Source organism: Podarcis pityusensis, assembly GCF_964106645.2.
Source record: "Podarcis pityusensis genome assembly, chromosome: 5".
Classification (NCBI taxonomy): domain Eukaryota; kingdom Metazoa; phylum Chordata; class Lepidosauria; order Squamata; family Lacertidae; genus Podarcis; species Podarcis pityusensis.
The window spans coordinates 77,855,377-77,877,751 of record NC_138032.1 but is presented as its reverse complement, the minus strand read 5'-3'; the positions used below and the strand labels follow the sequence as shown (position 1 = coordinate 77,877,751).

Here is a 22,375-nt window from a genome sequence, read left to right as displayed (position 1 = left end):
TGAAAAGGAAACTGGACACATATGGACTAAAATTCAATTGGGCCATTATAAACATGACCTAGATTCCACCTACTAAAGGAACTCAGAATTTGTCTATTATTTGACAACTTTAGGTTTCTTTGTATTTCTTTTTAAAGGTATTTCTGGAAACAAGGCAATTTCCTTAATAAATACCTTATTATTGTTTAAGATAGATGATTTATGTCAGTGGCCCTTTGTAGTTTACTGTGACTGCACTCTCCTCTTACCATGCAACCTGACGAGGACATTTTCCACATTCGTACAGCACCAAGCACTCTCCAGCTGGCCAGTGGTCAGGGTTGACATGGCACTGAAGAGCCAGTTTGGTGTGGTGGTTAGAGGGTTGCACTAGGGCCAGGGAGAGCAGAGTTCAAATCCCTGTTCAGTCACAAAGCTTACTGGATGGCTTTGGGCCAGTCTTTCTCTTCTGTTCTCTCTCAGTCACTCTCCCTACACCTACCTCACCTTGAGCTCCTGGAATAAAAAGGTGGACCATAAATGCAATAATAAATTGTAGTCTAGCAACATTTAAAATATAAACTCCCCACCACCATCTCTATCTCTCTCTCTCTCTCTCTGTTTCCCTTGCTGCCTCCTTCCTTTTTAACCAGGGAGTCTCTGTTCTTGCTCCCGTCACAGATTCTCCAAGCTCACAGCAATTTTGGAAGAACAGGAACATATATGCAAGCAGAGGAGGCAACTGAGGCAACCATCAAGGGTAGAGGCAGGAAAAGGTCCCAGAAGAAAAGCAGGCACAGACTGAGCCTGGAAGAAGCTCACAAAACAATTGTTCAGCCCAGTGTTTCAAGAATGCCTTTTCTTAAATAATAGTTTTATTGACAGTAGCAATATCCTGATGCAGATTCCTAGCTGGCTATTTGTTAGGATCTGGCATAGGAAAAACTGCCTGCTCCGTATTTATTTATTTGTTTGTTTGATTGTTTTAACCCTCATTTTTGGGTGGTTGCAATATTTCAGAACGACACGAGGTGGTGCTGTTGGTACGTCTTCTGTACAAATGCCACTGTAAGGAGAAAACTGTCAAGCTTTAAAACTTTACGAGGCTCTCCCAACGCCGGTTTTTCCTCTGTGGATGCCTGATGTAAAAGACTCAGAGGAATTGCTCTTCCGTGGCCCTAGTCAGCAAGCCATTTTACTGGAGGGCCGCGTTGAGAAGGGAGTGGGGGCAGCGGCAGGCCAAGGAGACAACTTCCGCCCAACTCCTTTTGGAGCAGGTGGTTCTCATTGGCCACACATCTCTTTTGCCTCAAAGGTTGGCAGTGGAGAGCACAGTTTGGCCCAAGCGCCACCAGCTGCCGATTTATAGGGTTAACAGCAGCCGGAGCCAGCCATGGAAGCCAAGCCACGCTCAGCTCCACACTTGGCCTCCACTATCCCTTGATTGTTTGAAACATTTGGAGGGCCTGCCCCCCCAAAAAATATATTGGAGGGGAGCAACATAGCCCCTGGTGTGGCGTATATGACCTGCTGCCCTTAGGAAAGCCCAGGTGGATCAAGCCTAGTCCAGTATCCTGTTCTTATAGTAACTAACAAGAAGGCTGCAGGCAGGACTTGATTGCAACAGAGCTCTCTCTCCAATTTCAGTTCCCAGGAACTGGCATTCAAAGGCACACTGCCTCCAACAGTGGAGGTAGAACATAGCTGCTATGGTGCAGTGGAAGATGCTGTCCTTTCATCAGTGGATGCGATTGGCTTCTGCATGTAGAAGGCAGTGGAGAGATCAGAAGGTCAGCGGTTCGAATCCCCGCGATGGGGTGAGCTCCCATTCCTCTGTCCCAGCACCTGCCAACCTAGCAGTTCGAAAGCACGCCAAAAAGTGCAAGTAGATAAATAGGAACCGCTGCAGTGGGAAGGTAAACAGTGTTTCCATGCGCTCTGGTTTCCGTCACGATGTCCTGTTGCTGGCCACATGACCCAGAAAGCTGTCTGCGGATAAACGCTGGCTCCCTTGGCCTGAAAGCGAGATGAGCACCGCAACCCCATAGTCGTCTTTGACAGGACTTAACTGTCCAGGGGTCCTTTACTATGGAGAAAGGGCATGGGAGGAAATCCTGCTTCCATTCCGCTTAGCCTTTAATTGGATCAAGGTTACGTCAAACCATCAAAGAAATCTCTTATTTTTCCACTTACTTGAGAAAAACCAAACAGCATATCCCAAAAAGGCCTCGGGGGCTTTGTTTCAAAATACAAGGCAAGGCAAGTTACGCTTCTGGCAGCTGCCAGCGTTTTTTGTCAGGATGCTCTGAGGACGCCAACCCTGCGCTTTCCAGGAAGGAAGGGGTGGCTGCTGGCAGGGCCCACTTGCATTGTCCCTCTCTTAGATTCCTTAGACTTGCCAGGTCTCAGCAGCCTTTGAAATCTCAAGGAGCAACTTGATGACCAGGAGGAGGAGCTGTTTATTTATTCAACATCCACAGGGAGACTAGGAGGAGAGGTAAGGAGCTGTGCAGCGCAGTGCAGCCAGTCCTTGCTCCTCCTTCCCTCTAACCTCAGGTGATCCAGATCCATGTGGGAAAAAGTTATCAGCTGGCACCTGAGGTTGTCAGGGAAGGAGAGACGTTGGGGGTTTGCTTGGGCTTTTATTTATTTTTTTATTTGCTGTTACTGCCAGCCCCAGCCCAGATGCAACTGCCCCAGAGAAGAGGGAGAAAAGAACAGCTGCTAGGAAGAAAGGACTCCGAGAGTTGAAACCTCCGTTGGGTAGATGGGAATGATGAAGCTCTGGGCTGCCCAGCTGGAACATCAGTGAGAGAGAGAGTATCGCTTCTGTATTCCTAGGACCCATGTCTGGTAAGTAGCAGCACGTGGAGCTGTGGTGCACAACTGGGGCAACTTTGCAATTGGAGAAGGGGGGGGAGGAAGAGGAGAGCGCAGTGCAACTTTCATAGAATTTTGGAGCTGTAAGGGACCCCAAGGTTCCTTCATTTGGAGTCATGAAGCTCCTGTCTTTGAAAGTGTCACTGGCTTAGGCAATGCTGTTGAAAGAGGTGTTGCAGGGGGAGCAGGGGAGATCTGTATTTGCTTGTGCTTAGGAAATGCCTGGAATTTCAGCCAAGACAACCTCTTGGAGGTGCCAGTGTCTCCCTGGTGGAATGCCAGCAGCCAGGTTTAATCTCCCTGTGCAACGATTAAGCTGCCGATCTGCTTTAATATGGTATGATATTGTTTCATTAAAGCAGGCACTTCTTGGTTGTCAGATGCTTTGAGAGCTCTTTGGCAGAAAACCGCCACAATAAGGAATACTAAAAGTTGCACGCCATGTGCTTTTCGTCTCTGTGGCCAGGCGCAACTTGCAAGGGAGGTGAGGGCTCCTGTATCACAGAGAGGTATGCAGAAGCAGGAAACTGATCAGAAGCATCTCTCCCCCCCCCCAAAAAAAAACCCATGACAAGCTGCACCTGCTGAAATTCCTGCTTCTCTACACCTACAGGAGATAGAGGCAATGGACCACTGGGCTTTGTGCATTGGAATTTTGTAACCCAGCTGTTACAGCCACAGTATTTCAGAGCAGCCTCGACAGATACATTCCGAACCCACCCGCTTCACCTGCCTAGGGTCTGGAGCATCCTATTTCAAGAAACCTTAGATTAGAACAGGGTTAGCTTTGTAGATATATGTTGGACTCCAGTCCCCATCAGCCTCAGTCATTGTGGTCAATGGGCAGGGGTGATAGGAACTGTGGTGTACTGCCTTCTGGAGAGCCACAGGTCACCTCCCCTTGGGTTAGAAGGAGAGAATCCCAGAACCTCTGCTGTCATTTTAGTCTAAGAGGATGTTGCATCTGTATTTGAATTCTTGCATTGCTTTTATGTACACTGTCCTGGGAACAGGCCTGAAGGGTGGACTAAAACACCCCTTTGATAATGTAGAACAAATAAAACCTGTGCAGCTGTTGTGGATTTCAGTGCTACCTGTTTCTCCCCCTTGCATCATGTGCTGGCAGTGCTTTTTTTTCCAGAAGAAAAGGTTCCAGAACTCACCTCAAATAAACCTTTACACTACTTGTATAGGTGACTCCCAATTTATGTGGGGGTTCCGTTCTGGGCCCCTGGGTGCATACACAAAATCACTTATAATGGGCAGTACCCTGGAGAGTCCTAGTGGCTCACAAGGAGACCCCTGAGCCCAAAGAGGAGGAGAGGAGGGTCTCCTTGCCAGCCAGAGGCTTGTTGAGGCTGGAGATGCTTTTCTTGGGGGTGGGGAAGTGGGAAGAAAATCGTTTTTGGGTGGGGGAACTCTGCAGGATCCCACCCTTCATTCTCTAGAGAACCCACATATTTCACTCATTTCAATGCTAAGACAATGATTTGTTTGTTAAGCTAAATATATGCTTTAAAATGTCTTCTAACCCGTTAGCAACGGCTTCAAAGCAGAGCCTGCCATACTGTTAGGCAGAGTGAGATGGTTGCTCAGGCAGCTGATTTCAGGTATCATGACGAGGCAGCAAATTGTCAATGAGCTTGAGACTATGCAAACTTCAACTTACAGGAGTTTGGGATGAGAGGCCAAAGCAGATAAAAGATATAAAATTGTGGTGTAGATCATCCCAAAGTCTATGGAAAGGGTATTGCCGCAGGGCAAGAAACTGTGAACAAAATGGACCCTTTTAATTAAAACAACAACAACAACAACACGTATTACCTAACAATTGCCTGGAACGGAGCAGAAACAGAAATACAGTATGTGTGCAAATTCATCCCTAAAACTGCTAGCACCTTTGCAAAGCTAAGCAGGGTCTGGTATGGCTGCAGGTTGGATGAGGGACCATGTGTTGAAATTCCTGCATTGCAGGGGGTTGGATGACTCTCGGGGTCCCTTCCAACTCTACAATTCTATGAAGTAACACACTACACACTAACAGTACAACCCTATATATGTCAACACAGACGTAACCAACATCATGTTCAAGGGGATTTATTACCAGGAAAGCGGGTATAGGGTTTCAGCCTAAATCAAGTGTGAAGGACCACTAGGGACCACCCCTCTATACCTTACATTTCCTACCTACTCAGATTCAAAATCAGCGCTGGGTTCCACGGGATTGCTGGCAGAGACTCCGGTAGAGTAAGATGTAGCTGCACAAATTGGCATTAAAATGTCCTGCATCCTTTGATAAAACGATCTCTTGATGAAGGGAAAAGAGATGGCAACAGAGGGGCAAGCCAGAGATGGATGGAGAGGACTCCTGGAGGAGGAACCTGGATGCCTAGTGACCTCTAGTCTTTGTGTGATGGAAAGAGGCATCCTGAGCCCATGAAGAGGGTAAGGACAAACAGGGAAGCAGATCTCAACCCCTTTACCTAAACGTTTGCTTACCTGCAAGCATGGGATGGTCCAGGAAGGGAACATCAAGAGGCTTTCCACCTTCTTCATGCCTCCCTGAGAAAATGGCTGAGTCACAGATGCTAGAAAAGGGATGGCCGTGCCTGAACAAGTGAAGAAAGGACTGCACTTACTATTTGCAGGAGAGCTTTTGAGTGGGTTCCCTGGCATGGACTGGAGTATTTAAAGTGTGCTTTAACACCTAATGCCTGATAAAAGCTGTTGAGCATTCCCAATTATTGTGTCCATTTGTATAGAGGAAGAGGAGAGCGGCGGGAACGGAAGAAGTCCCTTTGACATGCCCTGCCGTTGGGTGCCCAACATTAACCATTAAAACGTTTCGAACAGCTAGCATCCTGGATCACGAAGCGAGATGTTATGAACAGCTATTAGGTGATCATATTTTATTTAAGCGAATTGCTTGCTGGTGCTTAATGATGTTTTCTCAATATCTGGAAAACAGCCCACTGTTCTTAATAGCTCATTAAGGTTGAAAACTGCTATCCGCCAGGAAACATCTCCCATGCATGGTGGCATTGAAGCTAGAATTCAGCAGGATGTGAAAGGATAAAGTGGCAGTTTGGAGTTGAAAAGTGGTTTTTGACAGAATGGTCGTGCAGGTGAGCATTGCTTGAGGCATGAGCCTTGGTCAGGGATTCAGCCTTCCTCTGAGATTTAGGAGGAACACATTCTTCCCATGGACAGTATAAGGTAGTTGTAGACAGATTTGCCTATGCTCCTCCATCTATGAAGACTTCTGATTGGTTGCTTGCCTTGTGACAGGTACAAAGCTACTTCCCCTCCCTTGGCTGGAACAATGCTGGAGGGGAAATTGGCACCAAATAAAGCACATTTTTTAAAAATCCAAACATTTAAACAGGACGTGCTAGATATGATTTGAAACCAGATATGAGTGTTATTACAAGAGTGGAAGCATTGGCTTTGGTTGTTCAGTCAATCAGTATGCAGACTTCTGACTTTTGTAGTTGGTTTGGGAGGATTTGTGATCAGTGGTTTAGTGGAGCAGGAGGGGCAGGTGCAGAATTATTATTATTTTCACAGATGATACCATTGCAAGACTGGTAATTGCCAGTGCTGTGACCTTGGGGCAGGGGAAAGGAAAGGAAAGGACAGGAAAGAGGAATGAGGAATGAGGAATGAGGAATGATGAATGAGGAAAGGAAAGGAAAGGAAAGGAAAGGAAAGGAAAGGAAAGGAAAGGCAGGCACACAGTCCCTTGGTTAAGCAGGCTTACACCAGTGGTTCTCAAAAGGTGTGGCAGGAGAGAATGGCAAGTGTGGCAGGAAGATTCAAGAACAATCAATATTACATTTTAGGAAAGAGTCATGTTCTTATGTAGCTGCATTGTTTTATACTTTCCAAATGTCCCGTGATCGTATTATAAAGCAGTTGTGTTCTATGTTATGAATCAAGCACTGCTAGGAGTTGTGTCTTTTCATTCTGCAATGTATTTCTATTCAATAAAAAGTTTGGTGAGGTGTGAGCCAATTTTTATTCTGAAAGCGTGGCCCAGAGAAAAACGATCGGCTTAGACGGTGAGCGGGCCAAGCTCAGCCAGTGAAACTGATGGTTGATTTCGAGTGGGACCCCTGACCAAAGTCCAACATCCTAAACACTATATACCAGCTCATGCATATTTTTCACTCTCCTTGGGGGTATAGCAATGGACTCTCACAGGGACATGAGAAGCTATACCAAGTTAGTCCACTGGTTCATTGAGCTCAGAACTGTCCATACTGCCTGGCAGAGGCTCTCCAGGGTTTTAGACAGGGCATGTTTCCAGCCCCCTTGAATGTGCCAGGGATTGAACCTAGGACCTTCTCCATGCAAAGCAGATGAGCTATGATGCCCTCCAGATGTTGCTGGACTGCAACTCCCATCATCCCTGACCATTGGTAGTGCTTTCCGGGGGAGATGGGAAATGTAGTCCCACGACATCCGGAAACTGGTGTTGTGCTGAAGGCTGCTGCTGCCTGTCTGCTCCTCCATGCCCAGTGCTCATATTTGCAAATAAACGGATGTTGCCAAATACTGCAGAATTCCCATCCAGAAGGAAAACGCAGCAGTTCTCTTAGAACGTCGCTTTGCTTGGGGAAATACGCAGTGAATAACAGAACAATGCCCTGTTTCTCAACAACATGCGGGTTTTAAAAAGAAGTCACGCCCATTTTCCCCTCTGCACAGAAGTTCCCACATCATGTTTTAGTGCTAGCTGCCTTCCTGATTTATTTCCTGATTTGTATCGCCTCATTCTTGGATCAGATAGGGCAAACTTGCTCTTAAAAACCAGCGAGCCGAATGCTGCTTCCATTGCCAGTGGCGTAAATCCTAAGCGCTTCTGCTTGGACTCCACAAATTTACTCCGGAATTGCACCACCGTGAATGAAAGCGCAGCTTGGCCTTGAGCCACATGGGTGGGTCAGATATGTTTAAGGATATGATTAAGCTGTGGGCAAAGAATTGGTCACGTCACACTTGCGTAAATGTCAAGTTCTGAACCTCTTCAAGCGCACACAGCGCAGGCTGTATTATGCTGTACTGTCACAGATATTGTAGCTAATGGTACAGGCAGAGGAATTATTCCACTGCTCATTCTGTCTACCAGACACCTTATTACAGTACTAGTGTGTGGACTCTGGTTTATGTTTGGGCCCTCGCCTCCACCTGGAAAAGAAGACAGAGTACACATTTACATGTGGCACAAAGTGTATGCAAATCTTACGTGAATTTGTGTCTTCTTTTGCAAGTGGCTAAAAAAATATTATGTAAAACTTGAAATTTAGCCATTGAGAGGCCTAAATAGTATCTTATTATTGTACATTAATCTACGCTCCCTGTTGGCATCTCTGGGTGGAAGTATACATGACAAAGTTCTCTTATGCTCTTCCTTGATCACCATGCCCCTGAGGGTCAGCTGGCTTTTGTGAGGGACTAAGCCTTTAGTGTGGCAGGCTGTGCCTTATGGGAACTCTCTGCAAGTAGATGTCCATCATTAAACCACCTAGCCATTAGTACTATGTGTGGAAGGTGAACTGATTCTGCTACTGCACTGTTGTAGCTGGGGTTGGGGCCTTGCATACAAGAGAGCGACTCAGTTCCCGTGACTCTACTGCCATGCACCAGCCTGCTGCTCATTCACATTAAACCATAATTTGGTACTCTAACCGGACAAGAAACGTTAACCAACTTTAATTATGCAGCCTTAATCTCCTGGCTTGTGAATGAATCCCACCTGAAAATAGTGACAGTCTGGAAGTTCCATGTTCTAAATGTAAGCTTCCATTGTAAAATGAACATCTGAAATCTTTTGTTCACTGAAGTGTTGGTGTGTGTGTGTGTGTTTTTTGCTCAATCAGAACAAGTAGCTGCTGTTGCTGGAGGTGTGGTCGGAGGCATCCTTCTATTGCTCCTTCTTGGGATAGCAGTATACCTCTTTTGGAAGAATGTGTACTTCAAGGCTTCTTATGAAGAACTTACTAATCCCGCTTCCCCAGTCCAGGACCCAGTTCGCCTGCAGGAGCCAAATGTTGCAAGGTAAATAGTGTATTTTATTTTACAGTGGTACCTCTGGTTACAAACTTAATTTGTTCTGGAGGTCCGTTCTTAAGCTGAAACCGCTCTTATCCTAAGGCACGCTTTCGCTAATGGGGCCTTCTGCTGAGCGCGCGCCTCTGGCGCGTGATTTCCGTTCGCATCCTGGGGCAAAGTTCGCAACCAGGAGCAGCTGCTTCCTGATTAGCGGAGCTCGTAACCTGAAGCGTTCGTAACCAGAAGTGTTCGTAACCAGAGGTACTACTGTACTTTATTTTTACGTCTGCTGTCAGTTATCAAATTCTAAACCGTGGGGCAGAACATGCGACAAGAGACCCAGATTGTCAGTGGCTAACCCATTTCAGTGATCCACTGTTTATAGATTCCATGAACCAACGATCTTTCCCACTGGTTGTGTAGAACCAAATGGTGAAAATGTGTACCTTTTTATGTGCTTTATTTATTGTGTATGACTTTTGTTAAGTTAGTAATTATGTAAATCTTGTCATGCTGTAAGCCGCCTTGAGCGTTGTTTACACTGTGGAAAGGCGGCATACAAATAAAATGATGATGATGATGATGATGATGATGAAAATGTTCCGGAAGGCCTGCAAACGCCATCTTGGCTGTCAAGATAACCCTGAAACTACCGTAACTGATAGTTGCTGAAAGAATGAGCTTACATATATTTATTCACTTGCTTTGATATGTGCTTTGGCTTGCTTTGATGCCCTGCTTATCTGTGGATTTGGGAAGCTTGGTGATTGGCCTAGGGACGGGAGCTAGTCGTGAGATTTGGATACCTGCCACCTATGCCCTCATCAGCAGGTGAACTAATGGGAGGTTCTGGCCAAATTGAGATAGGCTATTTTTGTGCAAGGTAATGATGCATAGATGCTTTCTTGGGCAAGTCATTACAACCCCTTGCTGCTTTGGTGTCTATCCTGAGTCTGTGCTGTAAGTGCACTCCTTCTTCTAATAAAGAACTGGAATTGAACATGTTTTGTTTTGTTTTGTTTTGTTTTGTTTTGTTTATTTTATATACCACCCTATACCCGCAGGTCTCAGGGCAGTTCACAGAATAAATCAAAATGTAAAACCACAAAATACAGAATCAAAATAAGAGTAACAACAACCCAATAACACACACAATAGCGCACGCACACACACTATTCCACTGCTCTTGGCATGACAATGCTAGTTTCAATAAAACAGCAACATACACTTTTTAATGTGCTAAGTTGTATCTCAGTGTTTCACATTTGCCCATAAAAGATGACAGAGAGTAATTTATTAAATGACTAATTCTTCTACTTGGGGTGGGGGGAAATACTACACTGACAGAACACGTGGATGTGTTTCCTACTATTGCTAGTAGAAAAACAAACTAATACAAGAAACATCTTTTTTTAAATGTGAACACAAAATTAACAAGAAACTAACCAAAATGTTTTATATAGAATTAAGACTAGATAGGGATATGTAAAGACATCTTTTGTTTGAAACTAAACTGCCATGAGAGTTTATGAGGCATCTCAAATGTAAGTAAATGCTGTTATGAGTTGCTCATAAAGGCTGCTATGAGTTGACATCCTTTATGACATCCTTCTTTGGTATCCCTGCACCTCACTCACACAGGACCTCCTTTGGGCCTCTGGATCAGGACATTAGTCCCACCTCTGGCTCCAGCATCACTTGGGTAACAATAAGTGGATTGTTGCAGTGTGGTATGCCTCCATTCCATTCCCCCCTCCCCTCAGTTTTCCATTCTTCCTTCCAACAGTCGGTTAGCATCCTGTCCTGAGCATGCTCAGTCTTCATCAGGCTCTTCACAGGGTTGGGTGGGGTCTTTTTTCCCCTTTCATCCCCCCCCCCAAAAAAAAACACTTTTGATACTTCTGTACACATCAGACTTTCTCCAAGTATTCTCTTTTTTATGAGGGTGCTGTTTTTGCTGCACAAGAACTACAGTAACACTTGAAGATCTAAGATGATAGATAGATAGATAAATAAATAGATAGATAGATAGAGAGAGTTCAAATTCTAAATGAAATGTATTGTTTATGTGGGGGAAAACCTGATCATCTCCCACTCCCTTTAAAAATTATTCTGATTTAGGGTAGAAGGGTTGCACTACTTATTGTCTTTTAACTGTTTTTCTTTTTAATAAAAAAAAATAGTTCCTTAAAACCAAGGAACTATTTTTTTATTTAAAAAGCATTTAATTTGTTTACCGTATTCTTTCCATTTCCGCTAGATGTGTTCATGTGTATAAATGATAATGCAGCTGTAGAAAATGTCTAGAAAAACAATGGTCACGTTCTATCTGAAACCAAGATCGTCTACCGATTTCAGCGGAGGAATTTAAGTGCACGTTTAAATCAAAAAATGGGTTTATTTTACACCTTTTTTGCTAGCTTGATATGACTGACTCTGGTAGTTGTCTTTTCTGCAGGACGAAAAGCGTCCCCTTCATCGTCCCACCAAAATTTCACAGGCAAGCTTGGATTGATATGATAAATGGAGAACAAATTCAGGAGGACAGTGACCTCTATGTCACCCCTGACTCTGGGCCTCGATCTTCTTTCCATTCCTTAGGTAGGTTGATATTATTTGAATGAGTAAACTGAATGAGTAAGCTGGACTACAGAGTGTTAGAAATCTGGAAGCAGAATTGGAATTTGTCTGAACTACAGATGGGGTCTGTTGTGGGACCAATGCAGGTTGTGGAGGCTGTATACTGTTGGTGGAAGGAATCATGCATAAAAGGCATCAAGTTTACCCCTGATGAACCTAGTGTTGTTACAGTTTGAATCTAAACCCTTGTGCCAAAAGGTCAACACATAGTCTTACTCATGTAATTAATAATAATAATAATAATATAAAAATACATTCACTGTAGTTTCACAGTTTGCAGAGGTGTACAGGTTTGTACAGGAACATTCCATTTTGTAGATCTGATATTCTTAACTCAAAGGATCTGGGTTGTTTCTTCCTCTCTGTGAAGCTGGCGCGTACCTTGTCGGAGCCATCAACCCAGAGCTGTACAGATTTCCCGAAGACAAGAGCGAAACAGACTTCCCAGAGGGTAACATTGGTCGGCTTTGGTTCTCAGTGGAATACGAACAAGAATCGGAAAGGCTCCTCGTCTCCTTGATCAAAGCCAGGAAGTTGCAGTCTCCTTCTAGCTCCTGCAACCCTTTGGTGAAAATCTACCTGTTGCCCGATGAGAGGCGCTATCTGCAGTCTAAGACCAAGCGCAAAAATCTCAACCCCCAGTTTGATGAGAATTTTGTTTTCCAAGTAAGCTTTCATGTCAGTGGAATATTACATTTATGCTGGCCCGGCCCTCCCAAGAGGCAAAGTGTGGCAACTGCCTCAGGTGGCAAATTCTGAGGGGCAGAGCATGGCTAGAACTGTGTGTTATGTTGTCTGTCCTACAACCCCCAAGCTAGCTTTCTGCCCTACAGTGTGGTGGAGGACTTTGTTCCTTCAACCAGTGCTGAAGTAAAATGCAGCTACCAGTCTTGTCAGATTTTCACAGAATGGGGACTGCACCATCTTGTCCTTTGCCTCAGGCAACAAAATAGCTTGCACTGCTTCTGTTTTGATGTGATGTTGTAGATTCTTGCCTCCCATACACCTGATAACTGAGATCCAAACTACACATTACTGTACACACACACTTCTCTCACAGTGGTCAACTGGGAGAGTATTTACTGGGGGAAATGAGACCGTTTAACCTCATTTACAATGTTCTGTTTGCTACTATCCAGATTTCCAGTAGCGCCTTATACCAAAGGACACTGAAGTTTTGTGTCTACCATGTTGACAAACAGAAGAAACACATTCTCTTAGGCCAAGTAATATTCCCTTTGAAAAATGAATCCTTTAGCGGTGATGGCAAAGTGATCGTCTGGAGAGATCTGGAAGCCGATACCCTTGAGGTAGGTGATTCATTAAAGCTTAAATCATTATCCTACCTTGAGTGTAGATAGGGGTGTTCTAGAAAACTCAGCACACACTAAACTGTCAGATGGGATGAGCTAAGAAAATGTAAAAACACAGGACAATCCTACACATATGTACTTCCCATTGAGTTCAGTGGTACTTTCTCCCATGTAAGGAAGATTGCCACCTTGTGATTCTTGTATAGCCTGATTTGTGTATCTTAAGGGTACAGTTCAAAATGCAGATATTGCAATTGTCATTTGGCATGATCTGGCCAAGAAATGATAAGCGTTTTATGGTTCCACCCAAGGTTCAGTTCCATCGAAGTCAACAGGATGGAACTGTTTCCTGGCTCACCCCTAGATAACCAGCCCTCACATGAATTCACATGGTAACTAAGCCCTTTCTGTGCTGCAAATTTAATCAGTCAGAATTAAAGTGAGAGCAGGCCCCTCCCCATAAATGAAAGCAATAACCTGAGAATAAGCTTTCAGGAAGCCAGAGATCCTGGTAGAAATATTTTTTCTTGTGCTTTTGAGGTTGAACAGCTCTATTATGAGTGGAGAGATTGTTCCTTACTAAATTTGAAATGGCAGTAGAGAGTGGGAGAAAAGGATAGAATAAATGTACATTGTACAGTTTTGGAGCAGAGGGAAATAAAAACACACCCTTTAAGGGAAAGAGATCTGCACAGATTTCCTTCTTGGATTGGGAGCTGTGTGCACAGTCAGTTTTCTGGAGCAATATTCAGATGCCCATCCAAAGCTGATACAGATCTGGTGCGACTCCATTTGCACTACCTGATGTTATGAGTCCTCAGGGGCTGTGGGGGCTAGAACCCCAGACTGTGGGCAACTTTTGGCTCTCCAGATGTTGCTCAACTCCAATTCCCATTAGTCTTAGCAAGCATGGTCCGTGGCTAGAGGTGGTTGAAATAGTTCAGCCACATCTGGAAGGCCAAAGGTTCCCCCCACACCTGTTCCAGATCAACTAGTATCCTTAATGCCCTTTCCTACTGGGAGCGCATCAGACTTTTCCTTTCTGCACGTGCTCAGTCTGTGCATAAACCTGCCCCTTGACAGGGAAAGCAAGGTGAGGAAGGGACCAAACTCCTGGTGCCAATGACAAGCACTACATATTCCTTCTGCATTTGTAAATGAGCGGGCATGGATGGCAAACCTCTTCGCCTTTTCCTAAGGTATCTCTAATAGCTATTGGGCACTGTTGCACATCACTGCTCACATCCACAACATACATTTAAAGTGCATGCCCCCCCCCCCAGAATCCTGGGAAGTGGAGTGTGTTAAGGGTTCTGGGAATTGAATCCTGTGAGCAGTAAGCTACAGTTCACAAAGACAATATATGGTGTCAATATCTATGGTGTGGGATAATAACCCTGCTCTTAAACTTAGTGGAGTAAGGAAAAGATTTGCTTCTTAATATTAAATTCTTGATAAAGTGCAGTTTTTTCAATACAGCTGACCAATATTCTTCTCCACCCCAAAGCTGCCTTCTGAACATGGTGACCTCCAGTTTTCTCTCAGCTACAATGACTATCTGGGCCGTCTCACGGTGGTAGTCCTGAGAGCTAAGGGCTTGAAGCTCCAGAATGAAAGACATGCTGTCGGTAAGAAACACAAGGCTTAATTGGGTTTTGAGAAATTAACCCTATATACAGCACATTACTTGAGTCTCCAGCTGTTTTTGGACTACAGTTCCCATCATCCCTGACCACTGGCCCTGCTGGCTAGGGGTGATGGGAGTTGTAGTCCAAAAACAGCTGGAGACCCAAGTTTTGGAAACCCAAGACTGAATATTTGTGATATCAACACAGTCCACTGTCAGGGACTGGGCAGAGGAGGAATGGTGGAGACCGCCTCCCCAGCCTGACCCTTCCAGAGAAGATGAAGACAGTTCAGAATTACAACAGGGGTTTAAGTGAAGTCACAGCTCAGAGGCAGATGAGGGGGAAAGCTGGGAAAGAATGGGAAGGAAGGAACAAGAAGCACCAGCTGATGGACATAGTGTCTTTAGAAAGCATTCCAGACCTGCCCCCTCTCCCAGAATCCAGCAAGCACTGAAAGCAGGAGAGCAGAGAGCTCAAAGGCAGAGGGCACTTTTCAGCACCCGTAATGATGACGCATGGAGAGAGGGAAGGGGTGGAGACTCACTCGGGGCAACGCCATTATTCCACGAGGCTGCATTTCCAAACTTCTCTCTGTGAATATTGAATAAAAAGCAGTTGGTAAGAACTTTTCCTTGTCTTATCCGTTCCTGGCAACCTGCTGTGGGGGTTGGCTCCTCTGCCGCCTGACATCCACTGAGATAATGGAGGTTGCATTCCAAACTGTAATTCCTTAAGGTGCAACACTTGGAGAAGGGGTTGTGGGTTGTGGATTTGTGCTCCTCTGAATGCTTCCAACCTATATTGAGTGGTTTACAGCCTCATCCCCTCATTCCAGGTGTATTTGTCAAAGTGTCACTAATGAAGCATAATCAATTCATCAAAAGCAAAAAGACCACGGTTGTTCCTGCATCCTCGGATCCATTGTACAATGAGACTTTCAGCTTCAAGGTGGACCAGCAGGAGCTGGATACAGCAAGCCTGAGCCTGTCTGTGCTCCAGGATTCGGAGGGAGAAGGTAAGGAGCTGTTTTCCACTACTGCCATCTGGTTACCTGCATACTATTTTTGCATAGCAACGAATCTGATGACTTTTCTCTTTTCTCCTTCCTGTTTTAGAAACTTCACTGGGCCGTGTGGTTGTTGGGCCTTTCATGTACACCAGGGGCAAGGAACTGGAGCACTGGAATGAAATGATCAGTAAGCCCAAGGAGTTGGTGAAGAGGTGGCACGCTCTGTCTCTTAGCACCTGAAAGGTGGTAAGCACTCTTGCAAGGGATACCTGTAGCAAAGAGCTTTCTGCTGTGCTGTCTCCGGAACAGGTTCTTCAGATGTATCCTCAGCTTATGCCCATCACAGATGTTGGGTGACCTAGTTATCAAGACAGTTGACAACGTTGCTAAAAGCGCCAGATTTCACCTCAGATCTGCTCAGTTGCAAAGTGGAATTTGATCCTTAAAATTAGGAGAGCTCCCAAATCAGCGTGAGAGTGTTGGCCACATATACCATAGACCACTGAAATTTCATAGAATTGCAGAGTTGGAAGCGACCCTGAGGGTCATCTAGTCCAACCCCCTGCACTGCAGGAATCTCAACTAGATTCTGCATGACAGATGACTATCCAACCTCTGCTTAAAAACCTCCAAGGAAGGAGAGTCCACCACCTCTTGTGGAAGTCTGTGCCACTGTCAAACAGCTGTTACTGTCCGAAAACTCTTCCTGATGCTTAGTCAGAATCTCCTTCCTTGTAAATTGAATCCATTGGTTCAGATCCTAGCCTCTGGAGCAGGAGAAAACAAGTTGCATCCTATGTGACAGCCCTTTAAATGTTTGAAGATGGCTATCCTATCTCCTCTCAGTCTCCCCTTTACCAAGCTAAACATACCCAATTCCCTCATCCGTTCCTCATAAGGCTTGGTTTCCAGACCCTTTATCATCTTGGTCCCCCTCCTCTGTACACATTCCAGCTTGTCAATATCCTTCTTAACTTTTGGTGTCCAGAAATGGACACAGTACTCCAGATCTGACCAAGGCAGAATAGGGCAAGAACGTAAGATTCTGCTGGCTTGATCCCTGTATTTTAAACCCTTGGTTAGGAAGCACGGTGCCATTAAGAGTTTCCTTAGCAATATCAATTAATCAAATGTATTAGGAGGTACTGTAAGTGCATTAAGGATATAATTGAGCACAGAAGGCATGTTAAAGCTAGTTGGAGGCACCACATCTGCAGCGTTCTGGCTTTGGAATCTCTGGCCTCATTTATTAGAGCCATTTCCATTATCTCACTAGTCTGAGGCAGGTGGACAAAGCTTCTGTGCTGTTCCGTCTCTCTGAGAAGATGGATTCTGCTTCAGGTTGACTAAAGCATTGTTTCGTCACAGGCAGAATGATAATGGATTATACTAGTGCGGGCTTCCTAAATCACCAGGCTGTGTGCATGTGTTGTGCTAATGCAAAATGGTGAAAAGGGGGGGGGGGAATGGAAGCATTATCCAAAGTTCCTGTTTGAGTCTAGTCTTTCTGTTTAGGTCAGAAAAAAAAAAAAATTCAAGCTGTGACCATTTGTTATGTTCTCCTAAAGTCGTGCGCAAGCCACTTTTTAAAAAATCAGAAAAGGTAATTTAATTTCAGTAACTCACTCGAGAGTTCAGCTCGTGATATTTTCTAATCATTAAATTATTCTTCAGTGAAGGAAAAAAAGAAAATGAGGAAATGAAACAGGCTTCCCTTTGAAGCAGGATGCAGTGTTAATTAATGTGAAGCATGAAAGCACCAGACTTCAATCTTGGTTTCCATTGTAATTCTGAGTTGTATCTGCCAAAGTCATACTTGGGATGTGTGCACATTGCAGCCAGACAATTTATTTTTTCACTTTGTTTTGAAGCTGGTTTTGGGGGGAAACACATCACATATATATATATTGTTGATTAAAACAGTGAACTAACAAAAACAATTAAAGAGGAGAGCAAATGAATAATAAAACTTTTTTTTTAAATTACAGACTCCATATACGAATGTGACCTCTACTGTTGGCAGCAAAATGCCTCTGAATACCAGTTCCTGGGAATCACAGGTGGAAAGTGGGGTGTTGTGCTCAAGTCCTACTTTTGGGCATCTGGGTTGGCCATTGTGAGAACAGAATGCTGGACTAGATGGGTCATTCGCCAGATTCAACAGAGCTCTTACATTCTTACAAAGGAAGTGAAAATCAAGTTTATTTATGTGCTGTTCTTACCGACAGAGCAAGCTGAGAGCAGTTACTTGGTTTTTGCTTGGGGTCAGTTATGCTTTGGTTATTAGTCTGTAACGTTTTGCATTATGTTAAAACAAGTGCTGTGAAGCCTTAGAAACAATGCATTTCCCTTGTCCCTTTCCTGTGTCTATCTCTTGTTATATATAAAAATACATTTTATGTGATTAAAAACAATTTGAACCAATGTGTTATTCTGGTAACTGTAGTCTGCTTCTCATAAGATGCTAGGCTGTTTAGTGAGTTGGTGTCAGTTTAGGGCTGCTTCCTGCTGGTTCCTTATCATAGGACTGAGTTTGCCCTTAAGCATTGGCCTGTTGCAACACAATTAATTGTGAGACCCACACCCACCCCTTTGAGAGTTTTGAAAGCTGCCTCATGATGGATAGGAAGAATCCAATCAGAGACGTTTAAAGGAAAGTCCTTGTATATTCAGGGAAGCCACTCAGATGGCAAAAATTGCACGCCAAGTGGTTAACGGCAGCCAAGTAATTGCTTCTGATTGTGGTGATATAGCTTCTCAGAATCTCGCTCTGCATTTTTCCTCAAGTTACAACACACACTCAAGGGAGTCATGAGACAGAGCCATTCAGTGTGTGAGAAAAAGTCTCTACCTTAGCCCATGCTGACTTCTTGTTGCTTCAGTTGTGGGCATTTGTTCTCATGTGACTGAAATGTTGGTGGGCCACTACAAACCATCCAAAGTTCACAACAACTAGAGGTTCAAGGATACACTGGGGAGAGGAAATGATTGTAAAAGCAATTTAAGGCTCACTGGGGAGAGGAAATGATTGTTAAAGCAATTTAAGGCTGTAGTTTAGAAATTGATCCCCCTGCCCCACAAAGAACAAGCCTAATAAACAGATCAGCTTTTGTGGTGGTGGTAGCGGCATGTGTTCATTAGATTTCTATTAAATGAAATATAATTTAAATTGTTTTCTTTCTTTCTCTGAATGTCACTATAGAAACAAGTGTTTGCTCTGGAACACGTCTGCAATTCTGTAGTGACATTTAACTTCAATCCAGGAAATGAGAGATTTCTGGTATGAATGCAGAAGTGTTAGTCAACAGTTTTATTTGATTTGTTAAAAAATAGCTGAAGTCACAATCTGCAAGTCCATGAAAGGCTCTTCAGAGGAATAAAGAAAGATCAGACTCTGAAGTACACATCTACTTTCAAAAGTGAATTTTATTATAAATATCACTGTACAATGGTAAAAAATGGTAAGAAAATTGGGGTTCATATGGAAGGGTGGAGTAGGGAAAAGTAGTTTCTTAGGTAAGACATTTAAAATGTTGACTGGATGTTTTCAAAATACCCCAATAATCTTGCTTCTAGAAGAAAAATAATGGCAAGAGCAATATTAGTCACAAAAGCTAGTTTCATAATAATTACCAGAAGGATCTTGCACAGAAATAATTGCTGCTCATAAATAATACAAAGGGTATCTATAAAAATACAAAATCTGGGATATTTTATAAATCATTAAAAATAAATATTTCATTTCCGTATATATATTCAGAGATCAAGATGAAAATCCAGCAAATTGAAAAGCTTCTCCAAAGGGTAGCTATTTTCATCCAGTACAAAATGGCTCCTGATTTCCAAAATATAGGATGCTTGTGTGTCTGTGAGCAGCGAATGACACAGATCTGCTACTATCATGCCGTATGTGGTCTCTAAAGAAGGCGCTGCAAGAAACAATGAATGGTTCAAACATTATTATCACACGACTCCTTTCCAGTTTACACTCAAGATAAGCTATTCTCCCTGGACAAGCCTCCTCATACAAGAACAGGAAAAATAGGCCCTAACAGGGCTCCCCAATAATCTTTCCTTTAGAACAATATGAAGCATTTTGTGACTTTCAGTAAAGCAGGGTAATCCATTCACAACTATCTAAAATTTAAAAATATAAGTGTTCAAAAAGAGTGAAGCCTGCTACTGACATTGGATTCTTGGTCAATACAGTGGCACCTCAGGTTACATACGCTTCAGGTTACATACGCTTCAAGTTACAGACTCCGCTAACCCAGAAATACTGCTTCAGGTTAAGAACTTTGCTTCAGGATAAGAACAGAAATCGTGCTCCAGCGGCATGGCGGCAGCAGGAGGCCCCATTAGCTAAAGTGGTGCTTCAGGTTAAGAACAGTTTCAGGTTAAGAACGGACCTCCGGAACGAATTAAGAACTTAACCTGAGGTACCACTGTATTTGGTTTCCCTATACAACACCAAGCCGAGGTACCACTGTACTGAGGAAACCCCATGACTGTACAAGGGGGCACAGTGGATGTCTGCAGAATACTCACAGAAGCACCACCCCTCTCTCCTGTGGTTCTCTAAAGTAGAAGGGCTGATACACTGTTCAATGGCATTCAGAAGATGCAAAACTGTAGTTAACAATTCACTTAGCGAAGTAATCTACAGCCTGGTTAACACATAACATCAAACCATTGCTTGGACTATGGTTTGGTGCTTGTGAGTGCTTTACTCCTTCCTCATTTGTGACCACACCTCAAGGCCAAAGCTGGTTTGTGCGCTTTTGTTATAAAAGCAAGCCAAAGTAAAACAAGATAGTGGGGGCAAAGGGGCAAAAGGCAAATGATGTTTTATACCATTTTTTCTCATGCTAGAGCCAATATCTGCCTACCAAGATATTGTGAAAAGCAAAGGAAAGAGGCCTGAGACAGGGATAAGCACAAGATAAGGGCTCTAAGATTGTCAGGCTGCAATATATTTAGAAAAGGGAGTAACGTTCCCAACGGCCCAGTTTACCCTCCCAGACCACATAACCCTCAACTTACCTACCCATGATACCTATGTTTGCATGTTGCAACAAGCCAGGCTGGTTTGTTTTCCCCCACACATGGCAGAGCCAGGAGCAGCAAACTACGGTTTAATGGAGCGTGCAAACCAGGCCTCTGCCCCCAGGGTGGAAAAAGTTCCCAGAACAGTTGGTATGTCTCTGTCGGAGAAACACCTGAATAAACCTCTCCCAGTTTAAGTTTAATGATTTTTTTTAAAGGACTGGCATTAGGGAGAACTCCCACTTCACATAAGTAGAAGTTGAATAGCCGCAAACATTTGATCACTAAGTTTTGTCTGCTTTTTTTATTCAGTTACACAAATACAGTGGTACCTCAGGTTAAGTACTTAATTCGTTCCGGAGGTCCGTTCTTAACCTGAAACTGTTCTTAACCTGAAGCACCACTTTAGCTAATGGGGCCTCCTGCTGCCGCCATAGCACGATTTCTGTTCTCATCCTGAAGCAAAGTTCTTAACCCGAGGTACTATTTCTGGGTTAGCGGAGTCTGTAACCTGAAGCATATGTAACCTGAAGCATATGTAACCCGAGGTACCACTGCAATTCATAGTGTATTACCTATAGCCTTGTTCAGCCACTCTGCTGGAATATTGAGGAACATTTTCTCCATTAGTTCTGACGCCACTTGAACGGACACATCACATTTCCCATCCTCTACAGTCATCAGTGCAGGTCTAAAGGAGGAAACAGGAAAAGTGCTGTCAGTGCTAAGTCAAGTCAAGTCAATGTTTATTACAGCAAACAGCATATTAAACCAGATTTTCTGCATAATTCTCTACCTAAACAATAAGAAATATCAATATGGGATTTAACAATCAATATACTAATTAAGCGTACTCAAAATACGTGTCCTGTCAGTGCTTGTGTTTAATGGCTTAATTTTTCATTAAACCTGAGGATAAGATAATTAAGAGTATTATCACATTCAGTCGCATACTGTTATCCACGACAAGTTCTTTTTTCTTGCATTATCTTGATTTAACGACTCGGTAAGGTACCTTGATTGAACAAGCAGGCAAAATTTGCTTCTACACAATATGCTAGTGTATTGTTTCAGTAGCCTTTCCTTGTATTTTAAAGTGGTAATATATTTATAAGACACTTTAGATGCTGAATATTTACAGCCAGACTGCAACACTATTTGGATATTCCAGACATGAGCAAGAGGGGAAACTATGATTAAGTGAAGAATTTTTAATTCCTTCTAGATCTCATGTACTTGAATATCAGGGATTTGGGCATTTTAAATAATAAAATACGTATTAGGAAGAACAGTGTTAAATTTCTAAAAAGAAAAGACTCTGTTCAAAAGGTTGCCACAAAATTATATGCTCATATTTTCAAGCCCCTGTAATTCCAGATGAACAAGGATCCGTAGGCATAAGCTCAACTGCATTGTTACTTAGAGAGAAGATCTCTATATTGGAAGAATCTTTGGGGAAATGCAATCAATACCTTTGTTCTTTTGACTCAGCCTCTTATATAGGGAGGGGAGTACATATATCTGGTTATTCTGAGGTATTATAAGTTAACCACAATAAAATACAGTTTGGGGAGCTTATCAATTGCAACTCCCTTGCTCTAGAGCAGACTTCCTCAACCTCGGCCTTCCAGATGTTTTGAGACTACAATTCCCATCACCCCGGACCACTGGTCCTGCTAGCTAGGGATCATGGGAGTTGTAGGCCAAAAACATCTGGAGGGCCGAGGTTGAGGAAGCCTGCTCTTGAGAATCCCCCAACCACACAGTTGAGCGCTTATTGGGGGCTGCAGGGGGGAGAAGTTATGGTGCAGTAATACTGTTAGTAT

The 22,375-nt window shown here is 43.6% G+C and overlaps 2 protein-coding genes and 1 long non-coding RNA gene across 12 annotated transcripts in view; 1 reads left to right on the top strand and 2 right to left on the bottom strand.

Moving 5' to 3' along the window:
• Window positions 1-405: 405 nt before the first annotated feature.
• The window catches only part of LOC308477000, a 46,656-nt gene continuing 24,686 nt past the window's right edge, over window positions 406-22,375 (bottom strand). The window contains exon 3 of the long non-coding RNA XR_013986331.1: window positions 406-415. This is a non-coding gene — a long non-coding RNA (uncharacterized lncRNA). The remainder of the gene's footprint in view (window positions 416-22,375) is intronic.
• LOC308477471 (synaptotagmin-15-like) lies at window positions 2,483-17,927 on the top strand. 5 transcript variants are annotated; one of them, XM_081006085.1, is made up of 10 exons: window positions 2,483-2,832; window positions 5,177-5,304; window positions 5,622-5,757; window positions 8,742-8,919; window positions 11,372-11,514; window positions 11,924-12,219; window positions 12,693-12,863; window positions 14,374-14,494; window positions 15,330-15,509; window positions 15,610-15,754. In XM_081006085.1, the coding sequence occupies exons 2-10, from the start codon at window positions 5,296-5,298 to the stop codon at window positions 15,741-15,743; spliced, it is 1,368 nt and encodes a 455-aa protein (XP_080862211.1). In that variant the 5' UTR covers window positions 2,483-2,832; window positions 5,177-5,295; the 3' UTR covers window positions 15,744-15,754. The 5 variants fall into 5 exon arrangements, with proteins under 5 accessions (XP_080862211.1, XP_080862212.1, XP_080862213.1 ...); XM_081006084.1 differs by lacking the exon at window positions 2,483-2,832 and adding an exon at window positions 17,492-17,927 and having other exon boundaries at window positions 5,205-5,304; window positions 15,610-15,749; XM_081006086.1 differs by lacking the exons at window positions 5,177-5,304; window positions 5,622-5,757 and adding an exon at window positions 17,492-17,927 and having other exon boundaries at window positions 15,610-15,749.
• Window positions 18,912-22,375, bottom strand: part of SHLD2 (shieldin complex subunit 2) — a 35,207-nt gene continuing 31,743 nt past the window's right edge. For all 6 annotated transcript variants that reach the window (XM_081004930.1, XM_081004925.1, XM_081004926.1 and 3 more), the window contains 2 exons: window positions 21,125-21,240; window positions 18,912-19,432 (listed from right to left, as the gene is read on the bottom strand). In XM_081004930.1, the coding sequence (XP_080861056.1) occupies window positions 19,260-19,432; window positions 21,125-21,240 (289 nt within the window). In that variant the 3' untranslated portion in view covers window positions 18,912-19,259. The remainder of the gene's footprint in view (window positions 19,433-21,124; window positions 21,241-22,375) is intronic.

Bases quoted from the DNA above. Each gene is read 5' to 3' on its own strand.
- LOC308477471 (XM_081006084.1), top strand. The intron at 12,864-14,373 runs GTAGGTGATTCA...TCCACCCCAAAG, and splicing joins TGGAAGCCGATACCCTTGAG to CTGCCTTCTGAACATGGTGA. The intron at 14,495-15,329 runs GTAAGAAACACA...CCCTCATTCCAG, and splicing joins GAATGAAAGACATGCTGTCG to GTGTATTTGTCAAAGTGTCA.